The sequence below is a fragment of the Ruditapes philippinarum genome, unplaced genomic scaffold (assembly GCF_026571515.1).
Source record: "Ruditapes philippinarum isolate M1 unplaced genomic scaffold, ASM2657151v2 ctg753_1_1_1_1, whole genome shotgun sequence".
NCBI classification, from domain to species: domain Eukaryota; kingdom Metazoa; phylum Mollusca; class Bivalvia; order Venerida; family Veneridae; genus Ruditapes; species Ruditapes philippinarum.
In genome coordinates, this window is record NW_026854157.1 from 23,426 (window position 1) to 49,329 (window position 25,904).

Consider the following 25,904-nt stretch of genomic DNA (forward strand, 5'->3'; position numbering starts at 1 on the left):
AATTTTTTTTTAAAGGGGGGGTAGGATCGGGAAATAAAAATTTTTGGTGGCCGAGTTAAGTTACAAAAACTTGTTAATTCCCAAATTTTAAAAAATTAAAGACCCAAACCCACAAAGTTCAATTCTTTGGTGTTTCCGTATGTTAATTAGTATCAAATAATACAGAAATATATCATGGCCTTAAATTTGTGAATGAATGAATAAATGAAAAAAAAATAAATGAATGAATGAATGAATGAATGAATGAATGAATGAATGAAAGTGAGTGAGTGAGTGAGTGAGTGAGTGAGTGAGTGATTGAGTGAGTGAGTGAGTGAGTGAGTGAGTGAGTGAGTGAGTGAGTGAGTGAGTGAGTGAGTGAATGAGAGAATGAATGAAAATGAATGAATGAAAGTGAGTCAGTGAATGAATGAATGAATGAATGAATGAATGAATGAATGAATGAATGAATGAATGAATGAATGAATAGTTGTCCAATTTAATTCCGTGATTAAATAACCAAGAACAGCTACTCTACTGACTTTTGTTTGTTGGCGATAAGACTTAGTGATCTCCCTTTGACACATTTGAACTCCCGTTATTCATTTTAAAGCAAGTCACTATTTAATTTGATAGATCCCTTCTCTAACCTTTAATTTGAATGACAATAGATTAAATTACACACATTGAATATACATCTTTTGTTAAGTGAGTAGAGTATTTTATCATAGTGTGTATGACTATTTACAAATAACGACAATAAATAATATAGGGTTAACGCACGTTTTTCCGTGTTATAACGTCTGCAGAGTCCCGAGGAACGGTTGGTGCCCGAGCCCGGTAGGGCGAGGGCTCCAACAGTTCCGAGGGACTCTGCAGACTTTATAACACGAAATAAACGTGCGTTGACGCTATTATAGCATAACATTTTCAAACAAATTCGTGATATATAGTTTAACAAAACACAATTACATTAAATTCTTGTGCTTGGACGGTATTTATCCAATTCTATGTTTTTACGTATCCGTTTCATTTTTCCGGGGCCAACAACTTGGAAAATTCTCGGAACCAAACGAAATTTTGAATTTTAATTGATTTAACAAAGCTTGGCCTTTGGAGATTTACGTTATCTCAAGAAGAAAATAAAACGTTACGTTACTCTACCCTCTACCCAAGACAAAACATGACCCTCAGAAATTCTTAGAATGATTTCAGATTGACGGTAGAAAAAAGATCAGTGACATCAGAATCGGGTTTTTTTTCAAGCAAACAAGTTTATAAAAAAAATCAGGCACTAAGCATTATTCTCTTAAAGAAATATAATGAGCATTTATCAACATTAACATAAATAAAAAACAGTTTCTCATATTAATTTTGTGTTATCTAGTTTTTTTTGTAAGTTAATCGGAGTGTTTAAACTGAATGACAGGTAGATTCTACTGTATTTGTTTACATTGACAACTAGAAAGGGCGACAACCAAGATTAGCACCTATGTCTATACGCGCGTTTTTCCGGCATAGTTACTTGAATATGCGACTGAGGCCCTCGAATCAATACATTTCAATATAACAAGAGCGGCAATGACTCTTTGGCAAAACAGGCCAAATCGTCATTTTTGTTTGTTTGTTTACTGGGCCCTGTATGTATTGCGCATAGATGAAACCGGGCTATAACAAGAGCGCGTGACTATGTTAACACATGGTTTTGGTCCCGTTATAACATGGGCAAAAGAGGGGAAAATAGCCGATTTTATGCTATAATATAACATAACACCCGGACCAATGGACCTATATACTAGTATATACAGAAATAATATTCTGAGGCAGACTCATGAAATTTTATTATACTCATCATCAATATTATGTTGTAAAAAAAACAAAAAAACAAAAAAAAAACAACAACAACAACAACAAATAATAATGTACCCGTACTTTGACTGGAATTTAAATCAAAATTTGAGTCTTTTGTACGTGACAGTATGAAACTATCTATCTGATCAGTCGTGATGATGAAACATGCCGGCATGTTGCTGATGAGACAAGCATGTTTTATGTCAATAAGCAGTTTTGTATAAATTTATGAACCGATATATAACATTTTCATTAGCATATAGTACTGTTTTGCAATAAACTTTATATGTTACTTATAAACAGGCCCTCAGCCTAGTAAATGTTTTGATAGATAATCTGAACTTTATTTCTTGACAGTATTACTTTTCACCTTTATCCAACCTGTAGTCTGACCGACCTAGCTGCAACTTAAACAAATTAAACAGGCGAAATGACCATATAAACACGAATCATTAATTTTATATAATTCATAACGTCCCTTTAACATTTCTTTCTTTTTCTTTTCATTTCTATCATTTAATCATTGTTGTATTAAGTGTCTTAAGTCTATACCGACGTTTAAAATGTGATATTGTTCTTACTTATAATTCTAAAACATTATTTTTATTCTTATTTTTATTCTTGTATCATTTGACATCTTAAATAAAACATTGCAAATGTTGATATAATAAACAAGAACTAAGCAGAAGACTGAAACAACGGCAGTCTCCAGGTGTCCAAGGTTTTTTACTAAAACACACTTTTGCTGTTAGACCAATCCACCAATGTTAGAACATGCTTTGCGTATAAGTTCAAAGAATATGATGAGACAACCGTTTGCCCTCCTTAACCCAAACCCCGCACCGAAGGATCGTGCTAGTCGTAGAAAGGTTTAATTGACATTAGCTGAAGATCTTCAGAACGTCGGGCGGATAAGTTTGTAGAAAACACATCTAACTTGTATGTTGATCTTCCACTCATCACTCAGCAATCCTAAATATCAGCTGCTGAAAAAAGCTAGGACTTCGAGAAAGGGAACTAGGGTGTGTGAGCTCCTAGTAAAAAGAAACAGATTAAAAGCTAGATAACTAGGTCATTAGCTGTAAGTATGACAGCTCTTATCTAGGACCTAACATTTACATTATTGTCACATGTGATTGTACGTTTTTGTTTCACAATATTAACCTGGTTACTGTATAGTGACCCTACATTTCGGTACGATATGCATTCCTGTGGAAATTATCACCACTTAACCATATACGGGCGCAATGACGACTCTTTGTACATTACTATTTGCAGCTGGACCTTCCTTAAGGTAAAACAAAATGCAAGTGGTATTGACATGTATGAAGGTCGAGTTATTATTATGAGATGGGTATTTGTGTTTCTTTGCAATGAAACTAAAAAGGGTGATATCAACAACATTTTTCTTTTATTTGTCTACTATGGGAATTGTATATTAAATAACTGTTAGTGGTAAATATCATTGTAGTTTTGATGCTTGACCTTACGGGGTCAATTTAAACTGCTCGGGGACATTTTATTATTTAATTAAAATTAAATGCGATAGTATTTCATAATAGTAATTTGTCATTGATAAAATGATAAAAGTAAATCATTTAACCATTTTAAGCTAGAGGCGAAATAGTATAGATGTAGATATTTTACAGGTTTACATGTATACATATTTAGAATTCTACATATTTATTTGTCCTTCTATGCTATAACTCCTATATATATAGAGACACATATACATTATTCCAAATCTTATATGTGCAGATAACTTTCCCGTCATTACCTATTTATACAGGTCTAATAGGCAATTTTTCATGCCAAAAATCTAACTTCTAGCCTTTGTAGACTTGGAGAACTCTAACCTATGTAGATTTGGATGGCAACCAGATTTCTGCATGGAATTAAACTCTTTATACAACTTAGGGAGAGCTTTATGCAAGGGAATTCCTGCAAAGTTTAGACAAGATTGGCCTTATGTGTATCAGATGATGTTGGTTTAAAGTAAATTGTTAACGACGACGGGCGTCGGAAAACTGCCCACCGCAATAGCTCACCATGAGCTAATAGGCGTCAGTACAAGTGTAAACATTTTCATCCGAATCTAAGGATTGTTGGTTGTGTGGGTTCAAGTCCTGTCAGGGGCATGTCAGGGGCATGGCATGTTTCATTAAGGCAGAAACTTTATACTCATAGCTTACATGTAGTTCCCGCTCGATATCCTATACGAAATATCCTTTTTTATTCAATGCTAGGTATATTGCTTTATATATTTCATACTTTTCCGTTTCAAATGCACAAACCGATCAATTTAAGATTGGCAGAGTCTATGTTTTTAGTCTTTTTCGACCTCACTGGAGCTCTTTTCAGCTGATGAAATAAACTCGACGCTCCGAAACGAAACTGCTATGAAATTCATCACAGAAAACTCCCCAAAGATGAATTTGATGAAACATTCATTTTGATTAAATTAACGACATGGCAAAATAACCACACATTAATGGCAATTGTCCTTGTCCTTATTTATTCATTTTCCGAGGACAATTTGGTCACCAGGTCACTATAATTTGTGTTCAAGGTCACTGCTACATTTATATAGACATAATTTATATAGAACAGATAGAGTACTAATTTTCCATGTATTCTTTCCTTTCTACGCAAATTCTAGTTTAATGGTGAAGTTTGAATGACGATTTATGTTTAAAATAACAAAATATGTAAGGAATTACTTGTACATTGTATAAGAAAATGAACTTGTTACAGTTTAATTCTGAAACAGTTTTTTAACATAACTCAGAAATTATTCCTTCACTAATAAATGCACATGGCATTTAATAATTAACCGATCGATCGATCGATCGATCGATCGATCGATCACTCAATCAATCAATCAATCAATCAATCAATCAATCAATCAATCAATCAACCAATCAATCAATCAATCAATCAATCCGCAAAACGCTCTTATTGCATTCCTTCTGAGCTTTCTATAGATACTATCTATCCGAAATTTGAGGATCAATTTCTACAATAAGCAGCTTGTTTGTATTTCAATATTGTAGTAAACTAAGTTCAGCTTCCAAGATATTCACAACTTCAAACTATATGTCCCCTCTTCTCGGTAAAAGATTAAATCATCCATTATACAGGACTGGTGTTCCGAATTTTGACGCCAGTGCATATTTGATTAAAAGAAAAAAGATTTTTGTAGGATTTTATTAAGGTTAAAAGATAGAACTATCGAAGTACGTGACTTTATATTTTAACAAACGAGTTAAAAAATGTTATCTTTCATGTTTCTTGTCAAGGTTAAAAAATAGGATAGAACTATCGAAGTTTGTGAACAGGCAATGTCACAATTAAATTTCGAATAATTGCATAAAATAAAACTTTAGAGTTGATTAAACTCAAATAAATTTTGAAATGTATGCAATGGAATAATTGGAAATGACTGATGGGCTCTATAGCCAATGTTATCAAACAATGTTTCTTTAATCAGAAATGTCCGTATGTAATAAGCAAAACATCCTAAATTTTATGCAAATTTACATCTCCCAATGTTATGCACTGTATGTAATTCAAGAAGTCACTTACTGGTATTTAAGGTATTTAAATTGTCTTTTATATGTCAGTGGTAACGTTAGTTCAAGAAAGAAAGAAACAGAAAATACGCAACATTTTCAATTATTTTCTTACTTATTTCAAATGTTCCGTTCTGAAATATCAAACTCTCTATAAAGAAAATTAGTCTTTCTTTTCCATTTTAAATACTTGCCGCTGACTATAAACTGCTAAACACATACAGACAAACAAGAAAAATGCTTAAAATTTATCTTAAAGAAATGACAATTTGACAATGCCAAAGGAGAAAGGAAATAGTTATTTTCTGCATCATATTCCCGTACACTATTTGAACCTTTCAACATTTTTCTTTTCTTTTAGAATTGCTGAATCAGCTTTTTGAAACATAAACAAACAATTCGTGAAGGGTTAAAAGGAAGGACACTGGCATAGTGTGAACCGAACATATCTTGTATTCATATACTGAACCTTTGAGTTAAAAGACAAATTTAACGAAGGCGTAGAAAGTTTGTTGACATTTGAAAAGTTCGGGTAACTTACGTAACGTCAATTGTTGAACGTATCAAAGGTACATTCGTAGGAGCATCTGGAACATTTCAATGATCAATAATTTTAATGTTCTTATCCGAAGTTCGACGGAAAAGGTCGAACATTTGCGACTGACGTGGGACCTTAAGTTTAATAATACTAAAGTTTACAAAAATAAAGATATCACAGTATTAACATTGTCAGTATTTCAATTTATGAACTAAACAAACATCTAGATACATCATGACTGTAAAAAGATAAAATAAATAAATTTATTAAATATCGACCCAATCTACATATGAGCCGCGTCACGACAAAACCAACATATTGGGTTTGCGACCAGCATGGATCCAGACCAGCCTGCGCATCCGCGCAGTCTGGTCAGGATCCATGCTGTTCGCTATCAGTTTCTCTACTTTTTATAGGGTTTGTAAGCGAACAGCATGGATGATCAGACTGCGCGGATGCGCAGGCTGGTCTGGATCCATGCTGGTCGCAAACGCATTATATATATGTTGGGTTTTGTCGTGACGCGGCTCATATATATGTATTTGTACATATAATGTTTTTTACCTACGTATGTATTTGCGTCTGTTCCACGCCCTATTGAATAACTTAATAGTGAAATAAACATAGTTTACTCGTTAGCATCTTAATCATGGAATAAAATAACGAACTATTGAATTTCTATAATTAGATCTACATGTAATTTCAGCGTTCTTATTTTTCATTCCAATCTATTACAATGCATGTTTTATCTATATCTCAACAGCAAACAGCAACAAAAATATGAATAAAACAAATGATTTTGACCCCATAAGGCAGCGGTTGATAATTAGATTCTATCAATATAATTAATTTTTGAAGATAAAGTACACAAATATAACCCCCAGGCCAGCTACGCATGTGCGTAAACAAATTACATGTATAGGAAATACCCAATAATGTTCTAAAAATAGAACTCTCCACGCAATATAAAATCCAATATAAGTACAAACATACACACAAAGTTAATAGGCCGATTTGCTCGTTCAATACACACAATAAAGAAAGAAAAATACATGTTTGTAACATGTGGCAAGGATTAAACTACCCATTGTAAGAATAATGCGATATATAAGATGATTTTGTGGATTTTACAATAAAATCGCGATAAATCTAAAATATACATTGAGTGCTTTGAAGTAAACGTGGATGATGGACCAATTGGGGTATGTATGGTTATGAATGCTGCATTTTGTCTATCTTTCTGTATTGTTTAGTATTAATATGTACAAGTTTCTGTTATTGACAATACTAAATGCCGGGTACCAGTTCATTCCGTGCAGTTAGATCATTTGTGAAACAAATGCCACGTATATAGGTATTTTATGTCTTAAAAGAATAACCAATATACTTTTTATGTGTACATGTATATAGAGACGAGGGTACTAAATTTACTAAGAATTGATATTATGTCGCGTTCTAGACCAAATTATTACCGAAATAGGTTAATGTGTTTTAATTACGATACACGTGTTCTCGTACTTTGCATGTATACTTTAATTAAGGTATAAAAGCTAGATATCATGAAATATTTCTGTAAAATGAATGAACAGTACAATTATGTTGTTTCCATTTATAAACTTACGATGGAGTCTCGAAAGAGAATGTAATGAACAAGACCTAACTTAATTCTAAGTCGTTAATGAATTCAGATGCCTACCCAGATAGCAGACAGTAGTTGGCCCAACGTTGGGCCAATTACATTTGCTTTGTTGGCCCAACACATAATGCCAACGTTGGCCCAATGTCAATTTGCTAATTGGGGCAACGTTGGGCCAACGGTTGGTATATGGTTGGCCCAACGACTGCTTTCCTACTCTTATTGTTGGCCCTCCATTGGCCCAATGACTGGTTTTCCTTCCTATCGTTGGCCCTCTGTTGGCCCAACAACTGATTTCCCTTCTTATTGTTGGCCCCCGTTGGCCCACTGACTGGTTTCCTATAATAAACATTGGCCCTTCGTTGGCCAATGCCTTATTTTCTACTATCTAAGTTGGCTCTCAGTTGGCCTATCACTTTGTTTCCTACTCTTATTGTTGGCCCTCCATTGGACCAATTACTTGTTTCTTACTACTAACGCTGGCCCTCAGATGACAAGACCAAAACAGCATGTCTGAGACCGTAAAATAAAAGAACATAAAATATTCTAATTAACTACAATTTATTTCTAAATGTTGTTCACATATCATTTTCATTTTCTCTCTTTGTTGTTGCAACTTTTTAGTCAGTCTCTTCCTCTCTGCCCGCCTCCCCTATTCTTTTGGCATATCTTAGCCACTCCTTCATTGTCTTCTCGATTTCTTTATGAGTAGACCCCTGTCTACTTCCTCTTACAGCATCTGAAATTTATACAGTTTACTGATTTTATTTAAATATACACTACTAATTAGAATTTACTAGTTTAAAGGCAAATAAAACTGAAAAACTGCAAACAGAGCTAATGGATAAGACTTTGATAGTAAAGCAATATTTTAAATTACAAGTCAAAAGATTTAATAGTAACAGAGATATTTGACATAATTAAAAATTTTAACCTAAAACTTTCAAGTTAAAAAGAGGCATAATTCTGTCAAAATGCAAAAAGAGTCATGATGATCATTTACAACACAAGAGTCATATCTTACACCCACGGTGTAAAATAAATTTTTTAGCACCGTGGTGAAATCAACTTTGAAAAAAGTAAAAATACAAACCTAATATGACTGTTTTAAGTCTAAGTTTTTCGAATGGTTTTTTCGAGCCTTTTCAAACCCAGTTGTATTCTAGGGCAACTTCCTGAGACAAAGTGTGAGACATAACACGGCGAACATTGCTCTCCACACTATCTCCTCCAATTAGACATAAATTTGCTGTCTGAAATGAAATAAAAACAATTTTGCAGTCGGGTAAAGTAATTTGTGTTTAATGCGAAGTTACACTTTAAATTAAAATTACACAAAGTTTCGTATACCACTACCAAACATATTAATATAAATCACCTATTTATTACTCAGAGCAGATTGTATGAGCTTAACAGTGCTAATTGTAGTACTAACTTGCAACTTAATCAAAGATTTTTTGCAGTTATCACAATAAATTCAGATGTAAAATTATGCACATATCATATTTTAAGCTGATTAACACTGATATAATTAAATGGTTTTAATTTCATTACAAAAATCAAATTCATTCTGGCTTGTTTACCTGAAAACAATTACCAATCCGCCATTTTGTATTAATCACATGACCTGGTCACGTGGAAAGTGTAACAGGTTTTAAAACACTAATTCCGTGCATGTTTAAATACATTAATATATTAGAAGGGTTTATTTTAAAGATTAAAGTAAAAAAAACTCTAGATCTACTTACATTTTTCAGTGTTGAGAAATTGCAGTCTAATTCAAATTTATTTAAATATATCTGTAAACACGTCCACGCAGAGGGAACGGATGGGTAGTGCCAAAATGATCCTATTTCAATTCATTACATAACCAGAGGTTAATTAGAGTTTAGAGTGGAAGATTCCGGAGGTTTATTGTAAACATTTAGGATGGTTAATCTGTTTCAGCACATGTATAATTGCCTTAGATTATACATCAGATCTTCAAGATTTTTATAGATACATCCCCTACTACTGCATATAGCCTGGGCTTTGGTCATTTCTAGACTCACAAAGTAATTATTTCTTACGTACATTTCTGATTTAAATTATATGAGTATTTCTTGAATGTGACAATATTGAAACATGGCTTCAAAAAAAAACTTTATAAATTTTAGTCTTTACTCATTGTAGTGTACTGTTTATATACAGTAAAATATCTACATGTATCTATATGTGTTTAAAAAAAAATTTGGGTCAGGTGCAGTAATATATTTGACGGAAATGTATCGTTGGTCAAACGTTGGCCCAACATCTGTTTTAAAGTACATATTTATCGTTATTGGGCCAATGCAGAAATGTCGCTGGCGTTAACTTATGGTTGGTTCGAAGTTGGGCCAACAACTGCATTTATAGTACATGTTAACTAGTGTTGGGCCAACCATGGCCCAACAACGATTTTCCTTTGACGATTTTCCGTGGTTGGCCCAACCACTGCATGTTTACAGGGTATTTGAACAGACCTGCATGTATAATTCAATCAATTCTTAAATCACGCCTGTTTTGAAGTAATTGGACCTGAACTTTACATTTTGTGCATTTTGATCGATATTCACTCGAGAAGAACGATACATACATTAGCTGTTAAATTACACTATTAACTATACTTAGTCTATATAATTATAAAGATTTGGTAATTAAATAATAAGCCTGGCCCATTTCAACTGTTTTATTAACACGTGCATTCATTTCTCAACTTAACTCTCACATTTGATATACTTTAATGTGCTTAAAAGATTCGAGCGTTATTTTAAAAATACAACATACAAACCTAATCGAAAACGCACATTTAAAACAGATATAATCTTTGTGTGGATGTAAATTTATAACCGAATCATATGTTATAAGTATAATGTGATTTTCACTGGAACGAACTTCAAAGTGAGTCTTAAATGCGAAAACAATTTACTTTTAAAAATATATATCAATATATGGGTTACGTGGAAGAATTTTGCTACTAATGGTTAACTCTACCCAACCATCCATGCAAAAACTCACATTCAGAAGAAATAGGATGGTGGCCCTCAAGTATTAAGCAAACATAAATTTGTGTCAATTATGATTCCCATACAGCATGCAAAATGAAGAAAATGTGTTCTTAAGTTTAAATTTTCTTCATTGTCTTTGAGAAACAAAAAGAAACTACTGGAGTATGACTTTTTAAGTTTTCTTTATGAAAATGTTGCTGTTATTTTTTTATAGTTTTACGCCGACAATTTTTTGTTGATACTGAAAGTAATGTTTTGGAAATAATTTTAAAGGCACATTAAGTCTTAGAATGATTTTTTTTTCATTCTGTAGAAAGAGCAAACGTGATTTTTATAACATTATTATAGTGGATTTAGATGTATGAAATGCTTAGAACTTGAAGAAAATAGTGCTGAAAGCAAACATATTTTTTTTATAAAGAAAGCAAAATGAAAACGTAGTGGTCTTTTAACTTCCAATCAAAATACTCAGTATTACTATATTAATTAAAAAAATAATAAAAAAATGCATCAGAAACAGACGATGGTTCAGCTATATACAGGTATATAATTAACGAGTAATCATTTTGAGACAGCAACAGGACACGTAAAATTATATAAAAAAAGCTTTTTTTTTAAGAAATAGAAATAATAATATTTTTAGGCTTTCTGGACCTGTATAACTAAGGAGGTTATCCTTTATTTTTCGTATATAATAGTGAGGAAATTTTATGAGGAAATATTTATTATAATTATTTTATTTTTTTATATTAGGTCTATAATTGAATCATCATATCTTATTCTTTGACTTGGCTCAAAATTACGGAGAAATTTACAAATTTGCACAATCACTATTTTCTAAACGGTCACACACGCAAGTAATATTCCCGTCGGGACTGTGTTTGGATCAGAAGAACTGTACATGAAACAAGTGAGGTAATTATGCTGCAATAATCAGACTTCACGTGAGCAAGAACAAATGTCATAAATCGGTCACTAATATAAACGATAAACTTATGTCATATAGCATTATTATTATATAATAATAAGTATAAATTTATGCGCATTATTGATATAAAATAAAAATGAATATAAACATCGCATTGATAACTTAACTGTGTAGCAGGAAATGCTATCCTGTTCTATATATGAGTATGACGCACCCCACCCCCTCCCCTCCCAATGAAAAAAAAATTACCCGGTGTAACAATCAAAATTATTTGCTATTGAATTGAATTGAATATAACAATAAATAAAAGATAAATGAAAACTACAACAACAAAAACATTGACCAGTGCCGTTGTATTATTGAAATGTGATTTATCTTTTTTTTCTGTTAAAACATTACGTTCAGTCGTTCACACACCATACCACGCGTTGGTCACCTATTACTATTGAAACAATAGTAATTAAATAAATGTTGTGTAAATATTACATCGAATTGGTATCCATCTTAATCAGCCCGCCGGCATTTTATCGACATATTTACTTTAAAGACCCTCGTCGACATATAATGAAAGTTTTCTGGAGGAGGTTAATCGCATTTATAACATGGTTCAATACTAAATGTTAAAAAAATTGGTTGAATTTTGATTTAAATACTAAGTTGAGCCTAAATACGTACTAAACTATACGAAAGTACCTCCTTAATTGTCAACGTAAAGAATTGTTATTGGACAACGCCACACCCCCGCCATCACCACCAAAAAATAATAAAATAAATAAATAAATAAATAAACAAAAAAACAAAATAACAACAACAACAGCAACATCAACAACATATATTATTACAATAAATTGGTTCTTACTTAGAGAATAAACGACTTTCTTTGAATTTCCAAACCATGATTTTGGCCCTTTATTTATTCCAATGAATATTTGTAGTTCAACTGAAAGAACAATGGAGCATAAAACTCCTACCAGTGACCTCAAATGTATAGGTTGTCAGTGTGACCACGTGACAATAAATAAATATTTAGTCCCTAAACAGATATATGATCAATACCGTTCACTAACACATGCAGTTCATTTACATTTTATTTAAATTATGGATGCTGATAATGCGTTTGTTGTTGATGATTATGTATATGATAATAATGTTGATGCTGATGATGATGCTGCTGCTGATGATGATGATAATGATGTTGGTTTTGTTGTTGTTGTTGTTGATGATGATGATGATGATGATGACTATGATGATGATGTTTTTATTGTGTGTTGTTGCTGTTATTAATGATGACGATGATATTGTTTTCGTTGTTGTTGTTGTTATTGTTGTTGTTATTGATGATGATGATGATGGTGATAATAATTTTACTGTTGATTTTGATATTGTTGCTGACTGCAACGACAGCGACCACGACGATAATGATGATAATAATGATGATAATAATAATGATAATGATAGTGACGATTAAAATACAGAAAAGAGAGAAGAAAAAACGGAATGGACAATGTTTACAATAGGCCTTTAACGGACCATCTTTAATTTTATTAATTCACGACAAATTCATGTAAATAGACAATCGCAATTTATTGCTTTTCGTTACGTATCTTGCAATGTATCATACATTAGAGAAAGCAACGTTCAGTTCAGATCGATAGAACAAAATGAAATGTTACGGAGAGAAAATATTAGATAGCTTTATACCAGCGAAAACATGCTACTGACAAAGTTGTGCAACAGATTGGTTTACTAACATCGTAATCTGCGTGTTGTGTTTTTTTTTCTTTTGGATATTTATGTGATATCATGGCTATGGTGTTGACAACAGCTTGTGGCTAGGATAATCTGAAATTCCATGGATCATGATTGTGTAATAGAATTGTGATAAGATTGACAAAGCACCGTTTGATTAAATGCGTAGTAGAATCTCTCTTGGAAAATGATGTTGCATGTGAACGATTTATAGAAAATTAAGTGGTGTTGCTGTCAGTATTTATTGTGTCTCCGTTCAGGAAAATGATTTTTATATTTACGCATATTAAATTTTTTTTTAATTGTATTTGATTGGACTAGTTTCAAATGTTCTTGGACGGTACCATTGGAATAAGGTCGATATGCGTATAAGTAACGGCGAAGTGAAATAACACGTAATTCGTGTGCATTATTGAGAAAAATGAAATGCACGAGTACTGCAAAACCTTGGATATTGAATTAATTAGCTGATATGTATCAAACTTTGACATTATTATCGGTTTTAAAGCTCTAAGTGACTATGGTATACTGGAGATGTGTGATCTGGAAATATCTCTACGTGAAACATGACAAAAAATATGTCTTTATTAATAAAAGAAGCATGGAAACGCCGGTAAGTGCCAGAATTCGGTTTGTGCGTCTGTGTGTGTCAAAGGGCGGGTTGGGGGTCGAGGTTAGGGTTGAATAAAGAGCGGACGAGTGGAAACGGGGATGGGGATTGTTTCGCTTTGATACTTTTTGTCTCACGAGGGCATCTCTCTACAGAGGTGCTTGTCTGAAGATTTATGTACAAAACTTTATGTTTTATATTATTTTATACTTTATTTAATAGTTTGACGAGCTGCGAAGTTGATACTTAAGTCTCTATATCTTGTAATGATAACCACACTCTGCGTATTGTTGTTACCTATTTTTTGTTTATCCTCAATATTTCAAAGGTATTTTACTTTTGATTATGATAACGTCAACGACAACGTAAACGTTTATTAGAAATGACGTAAGGGTACGTTGTATCATGTATACAACAATAATAACAACAACACCGTCACCATTTGATATGGTTAATAGTTTGACATGACATCCCACTTTTGTGAAAACCATTTTCGTAAACTTTTTTTTTCTTCTGTTCAATGTATGCGTCATAATTTAGAAAAGTTGTTTACCAAAAGGCTGCATGTTTACTAAAAACTACTGGTATTTGATATATGACCTGCAAATGTTCGAATCAGGTAACTTCTCATTTACAAAAACAGATTTACTTCAATTTTGTAAACAAGAGCAATGGAAAACAACGCATTTAATATTCATCTGTGCATTATATACGTAATGTTAATACATAAAATGATAAAATGTTGAATAATTAACTTAAAAAAGCTAAATAAATTTTTAAAACAAACTAAAAACCGAAATACGACAATTAACAAATAAACATTTTAAAAAAAAAAAAAAAAAAAAAAATATAAAAAAAAACTATTTCAATTATCAATAATTTAAGCGTATTTCTTAATTCTAAAAACTTAGTCTGAAATGAATTTACTGAATAACATTTCAGAGGTACCTTTATGGATATAGATATTAACAAAAAAATAAAATAAAAAATAAACCACAACTAAAGAAAAGAAAAAAGAAAAGAATAATTATGACGTTAAAGGCGCTGACATTATTTTTGATGCAATGACCGTTACTAGACCGCTCTGACCTTTGACCTCAAGGTTAATGTAGTCTGTACCATTCCTCGTTACCATTCTTCGCCGGCAAGGTCATTTTAAAACAAGGTTTACAGATACAGTATAATATATATATTGCTTAAGCGTATATTATTGTGATTTAAAGTGTTTTGAATAAAGAATGACTGTAACGGAAGGATTTCATGCGTAAGTGATCACCTCATATTATCATCATCATCAATCATCATCCTCATCATCACCATCCTCATATTCAACAGCAGCAGCAGCAGCAGCAGCAGCAGCAGAAGCAACAACAACAACAAATACAACAACAACAGTTTCATCATCATCATCATCATCAACATCAACATCAAAACAACAATATTTTTATTATCACATCATAACGATCAATCAATATTTCAATTCTGAGGTAGATTTTAAATAAAAGAACAAGAAATTAACAAATGGGACTAATAGTACTAGTATATGCTGAAAAATAGTCAAATTTCGAATGTTCTAAGAAGCGGTGTTTTTTAAATATCGCGTCCTCATCAGGATGTAAGCGGTCGTATTGTACTTCATCTCAGTCCTGTCTGGACCTTTCGGATAATACATGGTTGACATGATTTTGTTTATGAAATATATATCAATTCTGAGTGCATTGTTGTAGAATAATGCACGGTTTGAGTTCAAATGCGTAGTAATATAATCACGAAGGCCGAAAATTTGAACGTTGATAAAACTTTGTTTGTTTATTTTATTTCACTCTATAATTTTTCAAGCGAAATACAAATTATTAAAAATGAATTCTATCACTCCACGTCATTTTGTCACTATAGACAAAGAAGAAAAAAACCGGTGTTAAACTGCCAATAAACACTGGTTAGGGACTACTTGTATATGCGGCTTTTATGTTTTCACCCTCGATTATATAGTTTACAAAGCCTTTTAAAGCAACAATAAAAGCATTTTTATTTATATTTTCAGTTCTTACAATGTTTTCTTTTCATACAATACCGAAATAATATCTCACATACACTAATGCCACATATTTGATCCATATCAGTTAATAAATATTTTGACAAAACGGCGCCAATCCGTAAGCGGCGTAATGACGTCATCGTAAGTAAACAACTCATTCATAAACAAGCTGACGTTATTTCATACATACAAGAATGATAAATGGGGCACTGATGTAAACACAATACGACGTAAGTTTTTATTGTTGAAAACTTGATAAAATAACGTTTTTCCTTATTATTTATTTTGTTTAATAATTTCTATATCTTTGCAACATAGGGTGCGAAAATCGAACAGCGTTATACGAAAATCGGCACCGGAAGTTATTTCATCTTGAAAAAAATAACATTAGTGATCTTCCTTATTTTATCGTGATAGAATCGAAATAACATCGGCCTGAGAGGTGTATATCGGCTATTTAACACCGGTTTTGTCGTTTTGATGCGAAAAAATTAACCACTCAGGCCTACGGCCTTCGTGGTCAATTCCTACGCATCAAAACTCCAAACCGGTGTTAAATAGCCGATATACACCTCTCATGCCGATGTTATTTCTTAAATAAATGTAAAACTTAACTGTTTGCGATATTGAAATAGCGTACTTGAGTTGATTGTTTTGCACGTGCTGTTTGGCGCTACATTGTGACGTCACGTAAACAACAGTTTAAAAACGTCTGTACAGCGTTAACGACTGAATTAAAGATATTGGTGTTCGGATTCATTTTCTTACTAGTAAGACCATTTTCTTTCATTCTAGTTTTCACAACAAAATTCAACAAAAAATGTTTTTTATTTATCAGATTATCAAACAAAATGGCGCCCTCAATGTGAAAATACACAGGGAGATAATAAGAACGGCGAGTGCATTGTTGTAAAATAATGCACGCTTCGGGCCTTCTTTGTTTAACTCTTTTAATCTTTTGTATGCATTGGGTGAAATTTACTAAAATGGAATTTATTTGGAACTCAACAAGTTTGAGGCACTCCTCAAGTATCTGTGCATTTGTCATTTAAAATCTTGTTTGAATTAGAAACTGAACAGGGACAATATTGCTATCATTCCTTGATACCAAATGTTGTCATAGTAAAGAAAAGGTAACACAAAACGATACGGTTAACATAAAACATATTTTACATTACAATATTTTTAATCGTATTTTATTTCAGGCAAGAGAGGAACACAACACGTTCAAACATGAATCAAAACCCACATTTTCACGTGGTTCTTGACCTGGATGGTACCACGCCTCCAATAACAGTCGTCTCCGGGGCCGAGAGCGAGTATTATGATGCCATCAAAAACAGGTAACTATGATAAATAAATCGTGATGAGGATAACGTGATTGATAATGATGATGATGATAATGATGATAATGGTGATGATGATGATGATGATGATGATAATAATATTACTGTTATTGTTGCATGATGATGTTGTTGTTGTTGTGGGTATTGTTAATGAAGATGGTTGCGATTAATATAATGATGATAAAAATAATACATTGTATATAAAGTCTGCAAAATAAGGGCGTTACCATTAGATATGAATATTAAAAATGGAGCATAAAATTGTAAATTCAAAACGCTAAATGACATAATTGTGAATGAATCAAACCCAGTATAACTTTATTCTGCAAACGTAACAGAAACTCTGAGAAAGTAGATCAAGCATTGCTTGCTTATTGATATTTGCTATAATCTTTTACGCATATCTTTATTTTGATACATTTTCATATTTCTTAGACTTAAAAACCCTAGCAAGACCTGACCATTAAAGATACAATATCGTCGAATCATTCATTCGAAGTCTAGTTTGTAATTAAATATCTTGTGTATTTACAGTTCACATTTGTTTATTGATTGAATATTTCTTTTTTAAAATTATACTATGATAAGATCTTTATTAAAATTTTTGTTGAACTCTTGACGATTGTTTTGTACATCATGTACACAGAATCAATAATAACTGAATAATAATCTCACAGTTCAAATTGCATCCTTGCTTCACTGCTAACCGGATTTTTCCGTTAAAGTAACTGCCGTCTGCTTGAAATTATTTCCTCGTTTAATCCTGATGCATTTGAATGTCTAAACAAGAAATGATATCGATCGAATCGCTGTTACTTGACCGTCCCTGACCTCTTGTTATTGCAGATGCAAGAAAACTGTGGACTTCCGGAATGATTACAGACGCCCGGATGACCCATCTCTAAGTCTTCCAGCCGCTTGTAAGAAACAAATGAACAGCGTTTGTCCTTGTGACAAAAACTCGCAAAAGAAGTTTTTGACGAAAAGATTTCCAATTTGGAGAATTATGCGGAAGTATAAATGGAGGGATGACCTGCCAAATGATATAATATCTGGCCTGACTGTTGGTATAATGCAGCTTCCCCAAGGTATTTTGTTTTTTCCTTCAAGTTTCTTGAAAAAAAAAAGGCATAAATTATATAACTAATAGACTGTTACAATTAAGTGATATTTACGAACATCAGAATAACAATATGACCTTCCGTTATGCACCTGCTACTTAGGGACGGTGGTATTAATTTGCACTTGTCCGTCCGTCTGTCCGTCGCGCTGTTCGTCCGAAGACTTCCAGAAAAGTGGCTTGTTGGGGCATCCGTATCATTTGGACTTATTTTTAGTTTTTTTTTATTTACGAAACGAAATAGTGTCATTCATTTCTTGCATTTTTTACAAAAAAATGACGAATGTTTGGTTTGTGTTACATTCGACCACGCACGGTATGAAACTAAGGCAAGAACACTGTAATATTTTTAAGTCTTTCATGGATTCTGTTTGGAAGACTTACATATGTAATATTCAATGTATATCATCTCTAACCACTTGTTTATTAAATTCATAATCGTAGACTCGCTGCCAATTTCGCGATTATGAGTCATATTCGTTACCGAGGAAAAACAAAACAAACCTCAATGCCGTAAAAGATTAATAAAGCTCTATAATAGATGTTATTGTTTTAAGTGTATGGTGCCTCGGCATATGGTTCTTGATAGCTTTTCATTATCTAAACATTTTTATTCGTCTCTCCGGAGTAATAAAATCTCAAATAAATGTTGCATTATTCAAATATGGTACAAGCATATCAATCATAAAAAGCCTAACCTTTTATTGAAACACCTCAGCAAAAAAACAACAACAAAAAACAACAACAACAAGAGAAAAAACGATGGGAACATATTAAGAACAATTGCAGTATGAGTAATGGTGAGTTGTAATGGTTTTGCCATTGCTTTGAACAGGCCATTTAAAATTAAAGTGATTTCAATATCAGAGTACCAAAATGAGTTACCAACAGTGTACAGCCTGGCCAGACTGCACGTGTATGTGCCGTGGTTGCAAAGGGAAATCACTCCCCGTTCCGATCAAACACTTATCCGAAGACTGACGGAATGGGCCGAATAGTTTGCAACGGATTACGGGTTAATAAGGGGAATAATTCCAATTGTGGCTAGATAACGTATACATTCTTGGAATTCTTGAACAAAGGATGGGTCGTAACTTTGTGTGATGCAATGATCGGAATTTCGTCTTATCATTTTGTTTAAACAAATCTTGGCGTGGCCTTTAATGTATTAATTTTGTTTTCAGGCATGGCGTACTCACTTTTGGCAGAACTACCTCCGGTTGTAGGTCTCTACATGGCGTTCTTCCCGGTTCTTATCTACTTTATCTTCGGCACATCCAAACATATCTCTATGGGTAAGTTTCTACTCAACCTTTCGATATACAGTATAACCCCTGCAGAGCGGCCCTCTAGACAACATCTACCTCTTTAGAACAATGGAATTATTTATTCCTTAAGCAACACTTCGCAATAAATTTTACCTCTCTACAGCGACATCTCTCAGAAACAAGTAAAATCTCTGTCTCCCAAAAGCACGGACTGTACAACCGTTGAAGCTAAACAATCCAAGACAATTTGGGTACCAAATTCTTTGCCGATATAAATATTTATTATAAAATTACATTCTCTTTGCCCATCACAGTCAGTACACTATTTTGTTCACTTATGTTTGTAAATACCTTTGATACAATAAAATATAGATGTTCAAAAATGGGGCTTCATACTTAACTGGAAAATGGAAAATTGCTACATGCATTATTATTGCAAACGGCAAAAGTGTTTATTTTTATGTGTTTCGTTTATTCCCAACTCAAGGGCGTCCGTAGCCGGATGGTTAAGGTCAAGTTAACAACCTGCCCCTCACCGCTGTGGGTTCGTGTCCCCGATAGTGACTTTTGTTTCTTTTATGGGATAAAGCTATCCAGCCAGCTTTCAGAGCGTTGCTGGTTATACTCAGGTGCCCGTGCATGCCTGAAATAATGCACGAAAGCGCACTTGAGGTCTCCCTCCACCAGTAAAGCTGGAAAGTCGCCATATGACCTATACTGTAGTGGTTTAACAACAACAACAAAAACTCCCAATACATCATAAACATCAACATGTAATTTATTGTTTCCACTAAGCAGGCAGACGGTGTTTATTTTTTATAGCGTGTTGCTTTATTATATGTAGAAACATTTTGAGCTTACAGCATCTGTAGACTGATGAACATAGGTACTTTAATGGACTTTATTATCATTCTGATCATGCTATATTTACATTGTAAAATGCATGTATTACGTTATATATTGCCAAATATTATATATTGCCAAATGCGTTATTTTTCAATTTGGAAATTCAGGTACCGTGGCATTATGCAGTCTCCTCACAGGCTCAGTTATCTCCCGTTTCTACAACCCGGAATTAGCGAAATCTGTACTAGGACAAAATGTAACCAACGCCCTAGTGCAAGAAGCCAATTCCACTTTCGATCCCGTTGATCCAATAGAAATAGAGCTTCCTAATCACGTGAAAATTGCGATTGCGTCATCTTTGTGCCTTCTTGTCGGATTAGTTCAGGTTTGTCAGTAATTCTACTTTCATACTACCCACCAACATTTCGTGAACGTATAATATCCTTATTACTTACAATTATCCAGAAAGCGTTTGGAGACAGGATTTGCTTTGTTTTTCTCCGGGTCATATCGACGCTTATTTAATCTTTATATTCAACGGAAAATGCCGAATTGTACCGAGTATTTACGAACTTATTCCGACGTCTGCAATTAAATCATTTATGCCAATGAAAACACAAAAGTTTGATGATTTAATTTATTGTCTATGAATTGACGATACATTACAAGTAGTGTGCAAATACTACAGATTCATTTTAGCATTATATTACTATACCGATATGTCGGAATTATTGTGCGGAAGCTTTTCATTGGCCGTTGTTGTTCATTTATAATGTAATATAACCCGAACTGTTAAGCTTGTACATTAAAGGGACGACACTGAAGTTTTTTGACATGACGGGACTGGAAATATATTTTCCTGATTATTGTTTCATGGCTGTTCATTTAGATAGGACAATAATAGCACAAACATACATTTTTCGATTTATTTCTGAGTATATTTAAAATTACTATTGCAAATCCTTCTATTTAAGTGCTCCAGCATGTCCAGCTGATCTGTGTAATAAATTCAAACTTTATGTTTAAGAATGTTGGACGTCAGTGGAGTTCCTTTAAGATTAAGGCTATAGAAATGTTATTCTCCAGCCAAGTATTAATTAGATTAAATTAGACTTAATTTCTTAATTAAAGAACGTGATGACTTGTAAAATTTTCTTGTACTCAGATAAACATTTTAGTGCCAGTTATAGTGCAACCATTAGAAGAGAAATAGGCTTATGTTGTAAGGCCTAAAAATAGCACATAAATACGATTTTCAATTTATTTCTGTGTCTTTTTCTTATTTATATTTGCTTATACATGTATTTCTGTTTTAAGTATTGCAATTGATCTATAATATAAGAAAATCATATGTTAATATTTAAGCTTTTAGACCTCAGTCAAGTTCCTTTAAGAATTCAGAGTAAAGTACGCCTGCTTGATTTGTCTGCTTGATTTTGCTTTACGCATTTTTAGCTCGACTATTCGATAAGAATAAGTAGAGCTATTGCAGTCACCCGAGCGTCGGCGTCGGCGTCGGCGTAACCACTTATGTTAAAGTTTTTGTAATAGTTCAAATATTTTCAAAGTCCATTGACATATGGCTTTGAAACTTTGCACACTTGTTCACCATCATGACCCCAACCTGTAGACAGGAGGAGGTAACTCTATCAAGCATTTTGACAGAATTATGCCCCTTTTTCGACTTAGAATTTACGTTAAAGTTTTTGTAATAGTTCAAATATTTTCAAAGTCCATAGACATATGGCTTTGAAACTTTGCACACTTGTTCACCATCATGACCCCAACCTGTAGACAGGAGGAGGTAACTCTAACAAGCATTTTGACAGAATAATGCCCCTTTTTCGACTTAGAATTTACGTTAAAGCTTTTGTAATAGTTTCAAATATTTTCAAACTCCATAGACATATGGCTTTGAAACTTTGCACACTTGTTCACCATCATGACCCCAACCTGTAGACAGGAGGAGGTAACTCTATCAAGCATTTTGACAGAATTATGCCCCTTTTTCGACTTAGAATTTACGTTAAAGTTTTTGTAATAGTTCAAATATTTTCAAAGTCCATAGACATATGGCTTTGAAACTTTGCACACTTGTTCACCATCATGACCCCAACCTGTAGACAGGAGGAGGTAACTCTATCAAGCATTTTGACAGAATTATGCCCCTTTTTCGACTTAGAAATTACGTTAAAGTTTTTGTAATAGTTCAAATATTTTCAAAGTCCATAGACATATGGCTTTGAAACTTTGCACACTTGTTCACCATCATGACCCCAACCTGTAGACAGGAGGAGGTAACTCTATCAAGCATTTTGACAGAATTATGCCCCTTTTTCGACTTAGAATTTACGTTAAAGTTATGTAATAGTTCAAATATTTTCAAAGTTCATTGACATATGGCTTTGAAACTTTGCACACTTGTTCAACGTCATGACCCCAACCTGTAAACAAGAGGAGGTAACTCTATCAAGCATTTTGACAGAATTATGCCCCTTTTTCGACTTAGAATTTACTTTAAAGTTTATGTAATAGTTCAAATATTTTCAAAGTCCATTGACATATGGCTTTGAAACTTTGCACACTTGTTCACCATCATGACCCCAACCTGTAAACAGGAGGAGGTAACTGTATCAAGCATTTTTTTTTACTATCAAGCACTAAGAATAGTCGAGCGTTGCTGTCCTACCGACAGCTCTTGTTATCTTATTTTGTAAATATCAAATTCTTGGGTATTCACATACTAGGGCATACTTACATATTCTTACTTACGGACATGCTCTTTGAAACCATTGATAACGTTTTTAATAAATAAATAAAGGTGTTTTTTATGTACGTTATAATATTAATATTTTGATTTCATTTCGTGCTTTGTAGCTGGTAATGGGAGTGTTCCGTATGGGTTTTATCACCACGTATATGTCGGACCCTATGATTGGTGGATTCACAACCGGTGCTGCGGTGCATGTTGGGACCAGTCAAGTAAAATATGTGTTCGGACTTCACATTCCTCGATCTGACGGTTTATTTCAGATTATTAAGGTATGATTACAAATTCTATTAATATGGGACATTTTTAACTCTCAGTGACATAATTTTGGAGTTATTGCTCTTTGTAATTGTTCCTTCTTACTAACTAAACAGTATGAAATATATCAATTTATTACATGCTTTTCGGTGGTTTATAGAAATATATCAGTGATATAAAACTGGTAATTTCACTGTTTGAAACAGTGAAATTACCACTTTGATAATTTCACTGTTTTGAATTTAAGCCCCTTACGTTGTTTCAGTGAAATACCAGCGTGCACAGTACTGGGTACCAACTTAATGACGTGACGTCGTAAATGACGTCACATTGTATTATTATTTGGCGCGTTTTTCATTCAGTATTAGGTTTAAATGTCTTTTTACAACGTTTTTGCATATAATAAAAAGAAAATTTGTTTAGTTAAGTGTAAGATTGAAATATATTTCACCTTGTGAACACCAAAAGCTCATATTTCACTCGTGGCTGCGCCACTCGTGAAATATACCTTTTGGTGCTCACTCGGTGAAATATATCCCGATCTTACACTGAACTAAACAAATATCCTCTATTTAAACTTCACAGATGAAAAGATCACAATGAGGACAAGTGCAGTGTACAAGGACAATAACTTTCTTTTCCATAATTTGTATCTGTTTACTTATTTTGTCTATTTGGCATTGAATGAAATATGTCAAAATGATATTTTAGTAGTATCTAAAGATAAAACATATGATTGCCCCAAAAGGACACCATAGATTTCCTTTAAAACACGGGAATTGTCGGTGTTGACAAAGCGATGTAATCTATTATTTGTCTAGTCACAATGCACAGGAAAATAGAGAAACATATTAATTTCGCTGCTAAAGCTTTTACTGTTTGGACAATGCCAATATTGAACGAAAATTAAACAAGTATGGGAAATGATGGCATTGTATGTAGACGAAAATATTGCTCAAATATAGTAGTTTTATGATTGTGATATAATATGTTGCTTCTAAGGGCTATAAATGTCGAATTCCCTTACATTCCTTTCTCTTAAACAGCTTCATACAGATATACCATCTTCATTGTGTTTTATTATTTGGCGAGGTGTCTGTTGGTGTCTGTTAATTAATTGGCGAGGTGTATGTTAATTAATTGGTGAGGTGTATGTTAATTAATTGGCGAGGTGTATGTTAATTAATTGGCGAGGTGTATGTTAATTAATTGACGAGGAGTCTGAATGGCCCAACTGGTATAACGTTCTTATACACTTTAGTTTGTGGTATTTTAGCCCTGACAAGTTTCTAACTAGAAAAAAAATATTTAAAGACCCGTTTTCACTTTTATTTGGCTTACGTTAGAATTTTGATGTAACATGACGTAAAATTGATGACGTCATCACATTGACCAAAGACATTTGGTCGCGAGTCCGAGCATGACTTTTTACTTATTTCCAACTTAAAACAATCGGTACATGGTGATAGATGTTTATGTAACTTTCATTGATAGTCAAAAGTAGACCACCAATCTGAAACCACGTGGTTGTTCCACTGATCAGTTTGCAAACTATAAATTGACATGTACATAAATTTCATTTGCTTTTGTTTGCAGACGTACGCGCTAATAGTGCACCATATAGCGGAGACGAATTACCCGACCCTGATAATGTCAGTGATATGTATGACAATTATTTATATTGTTAAAGTACAGATCAACATGAGGTTCAAAGCCAAAATGAAGTTTCCAGTTCCAATAGAATTATTTGTTGTGAGTATATATATTATGTTTTGTATTTTCTTCCTTTGGAACAAAACAATATTGGTGAAATGCATGTATGAGGAATTAGACCCAATATATCTCGAATCCAATACACATGGGTTAGAGACACACACCTTTATCTCTTGGCCACCGGTTGTGCGTTTGGTAGTTTTCCCGCCGGATCACAGCAGTAACCCACTTTGAGTTCACCGAGCACAGTTCAGTCTCGCATCATTCCTGGGCATGCTGATAAGCCGTTGAGCTGTATAAGATTCCTTCAATTTAACAATAAACTGTTATTACTTTTGGTACATGACAAAAAAGATCCGTAATTAAAAAACACAAAGAAAACAACAACAACAACAACAAAAAAACAAAAACAAGGAAAGAAACACAAGATCAACAAAAACAGACAACCAAAAACTCTCAGTTACACTCAGTTTAGACGATCTTGCCATGGAAGATTTTATTAATGTTTTTAACGGTTCTATTTTTAGGTCGTGGCCGGAACAATGCTGTCATACTTCCTGAAATTCTCCGAGAAATACAAGATGACCATTGTAGGAGAAATACCGGCTGGGTGAGAACATTTTTTTTCTTTATTAAGTTAGTAGACATAATAATTA

General features: G+C 33.2%; 1 protein-coding gene across 4 annotated transcripts in view; it reads left to right on the forward strand.

Annotated features, from left to right (window-relative positions):
- Positions 1-6,935: 6,935 nt before the first annotated feature.
- LOC132739179 (prestin-like) overlaps positions 6,936-25,904 on the forward strand; it is a 33,656-nt gene continuing 14,687 nt past the window's right edge. Inside the window, exons 1-8 of one of the 4 annotated variants that reach the window (XM_060726833.1) lie at positions 6,936-7,142; positions 17,133-17,270; positions 18,120-18,361; positions 19,578-19,688; positions 20,675-20,892; positions 23,385-23,549; positions 25,132-25,287; positions 25,776-25,858. In XM_060726833.1, coding sequence (XP_060582816.1) covers positions 7,126-7,142; positions 17,133-17,270; positions 18,120-18,361; positions 19,578-19,688; positions 20,675-20,892; positions 23,385-23,549; positions 25,132-25,287; positions 25,776-25,858 — 1,130 coding nt within the window. In that variant the 5' untranslated portion in view covers positions 6,936-7,125. Of the gene's footprint in view, positions 7,143-13,544; positions 13,893-15,794; positions 16,158-17,132; positions 17,271-18,119; positions 18,362-19,577; positions 19,689-20,674; positions 20,893-23,384; positions 23,550-25,131; positions 25,288-25,775; positions 25,859-25,904 lie in introns of those variants that run through there. The other 3 variants (XM_060726832.1, XM_060726835.1, XM_060726836.1) reach the window with 3 other exon arrangements.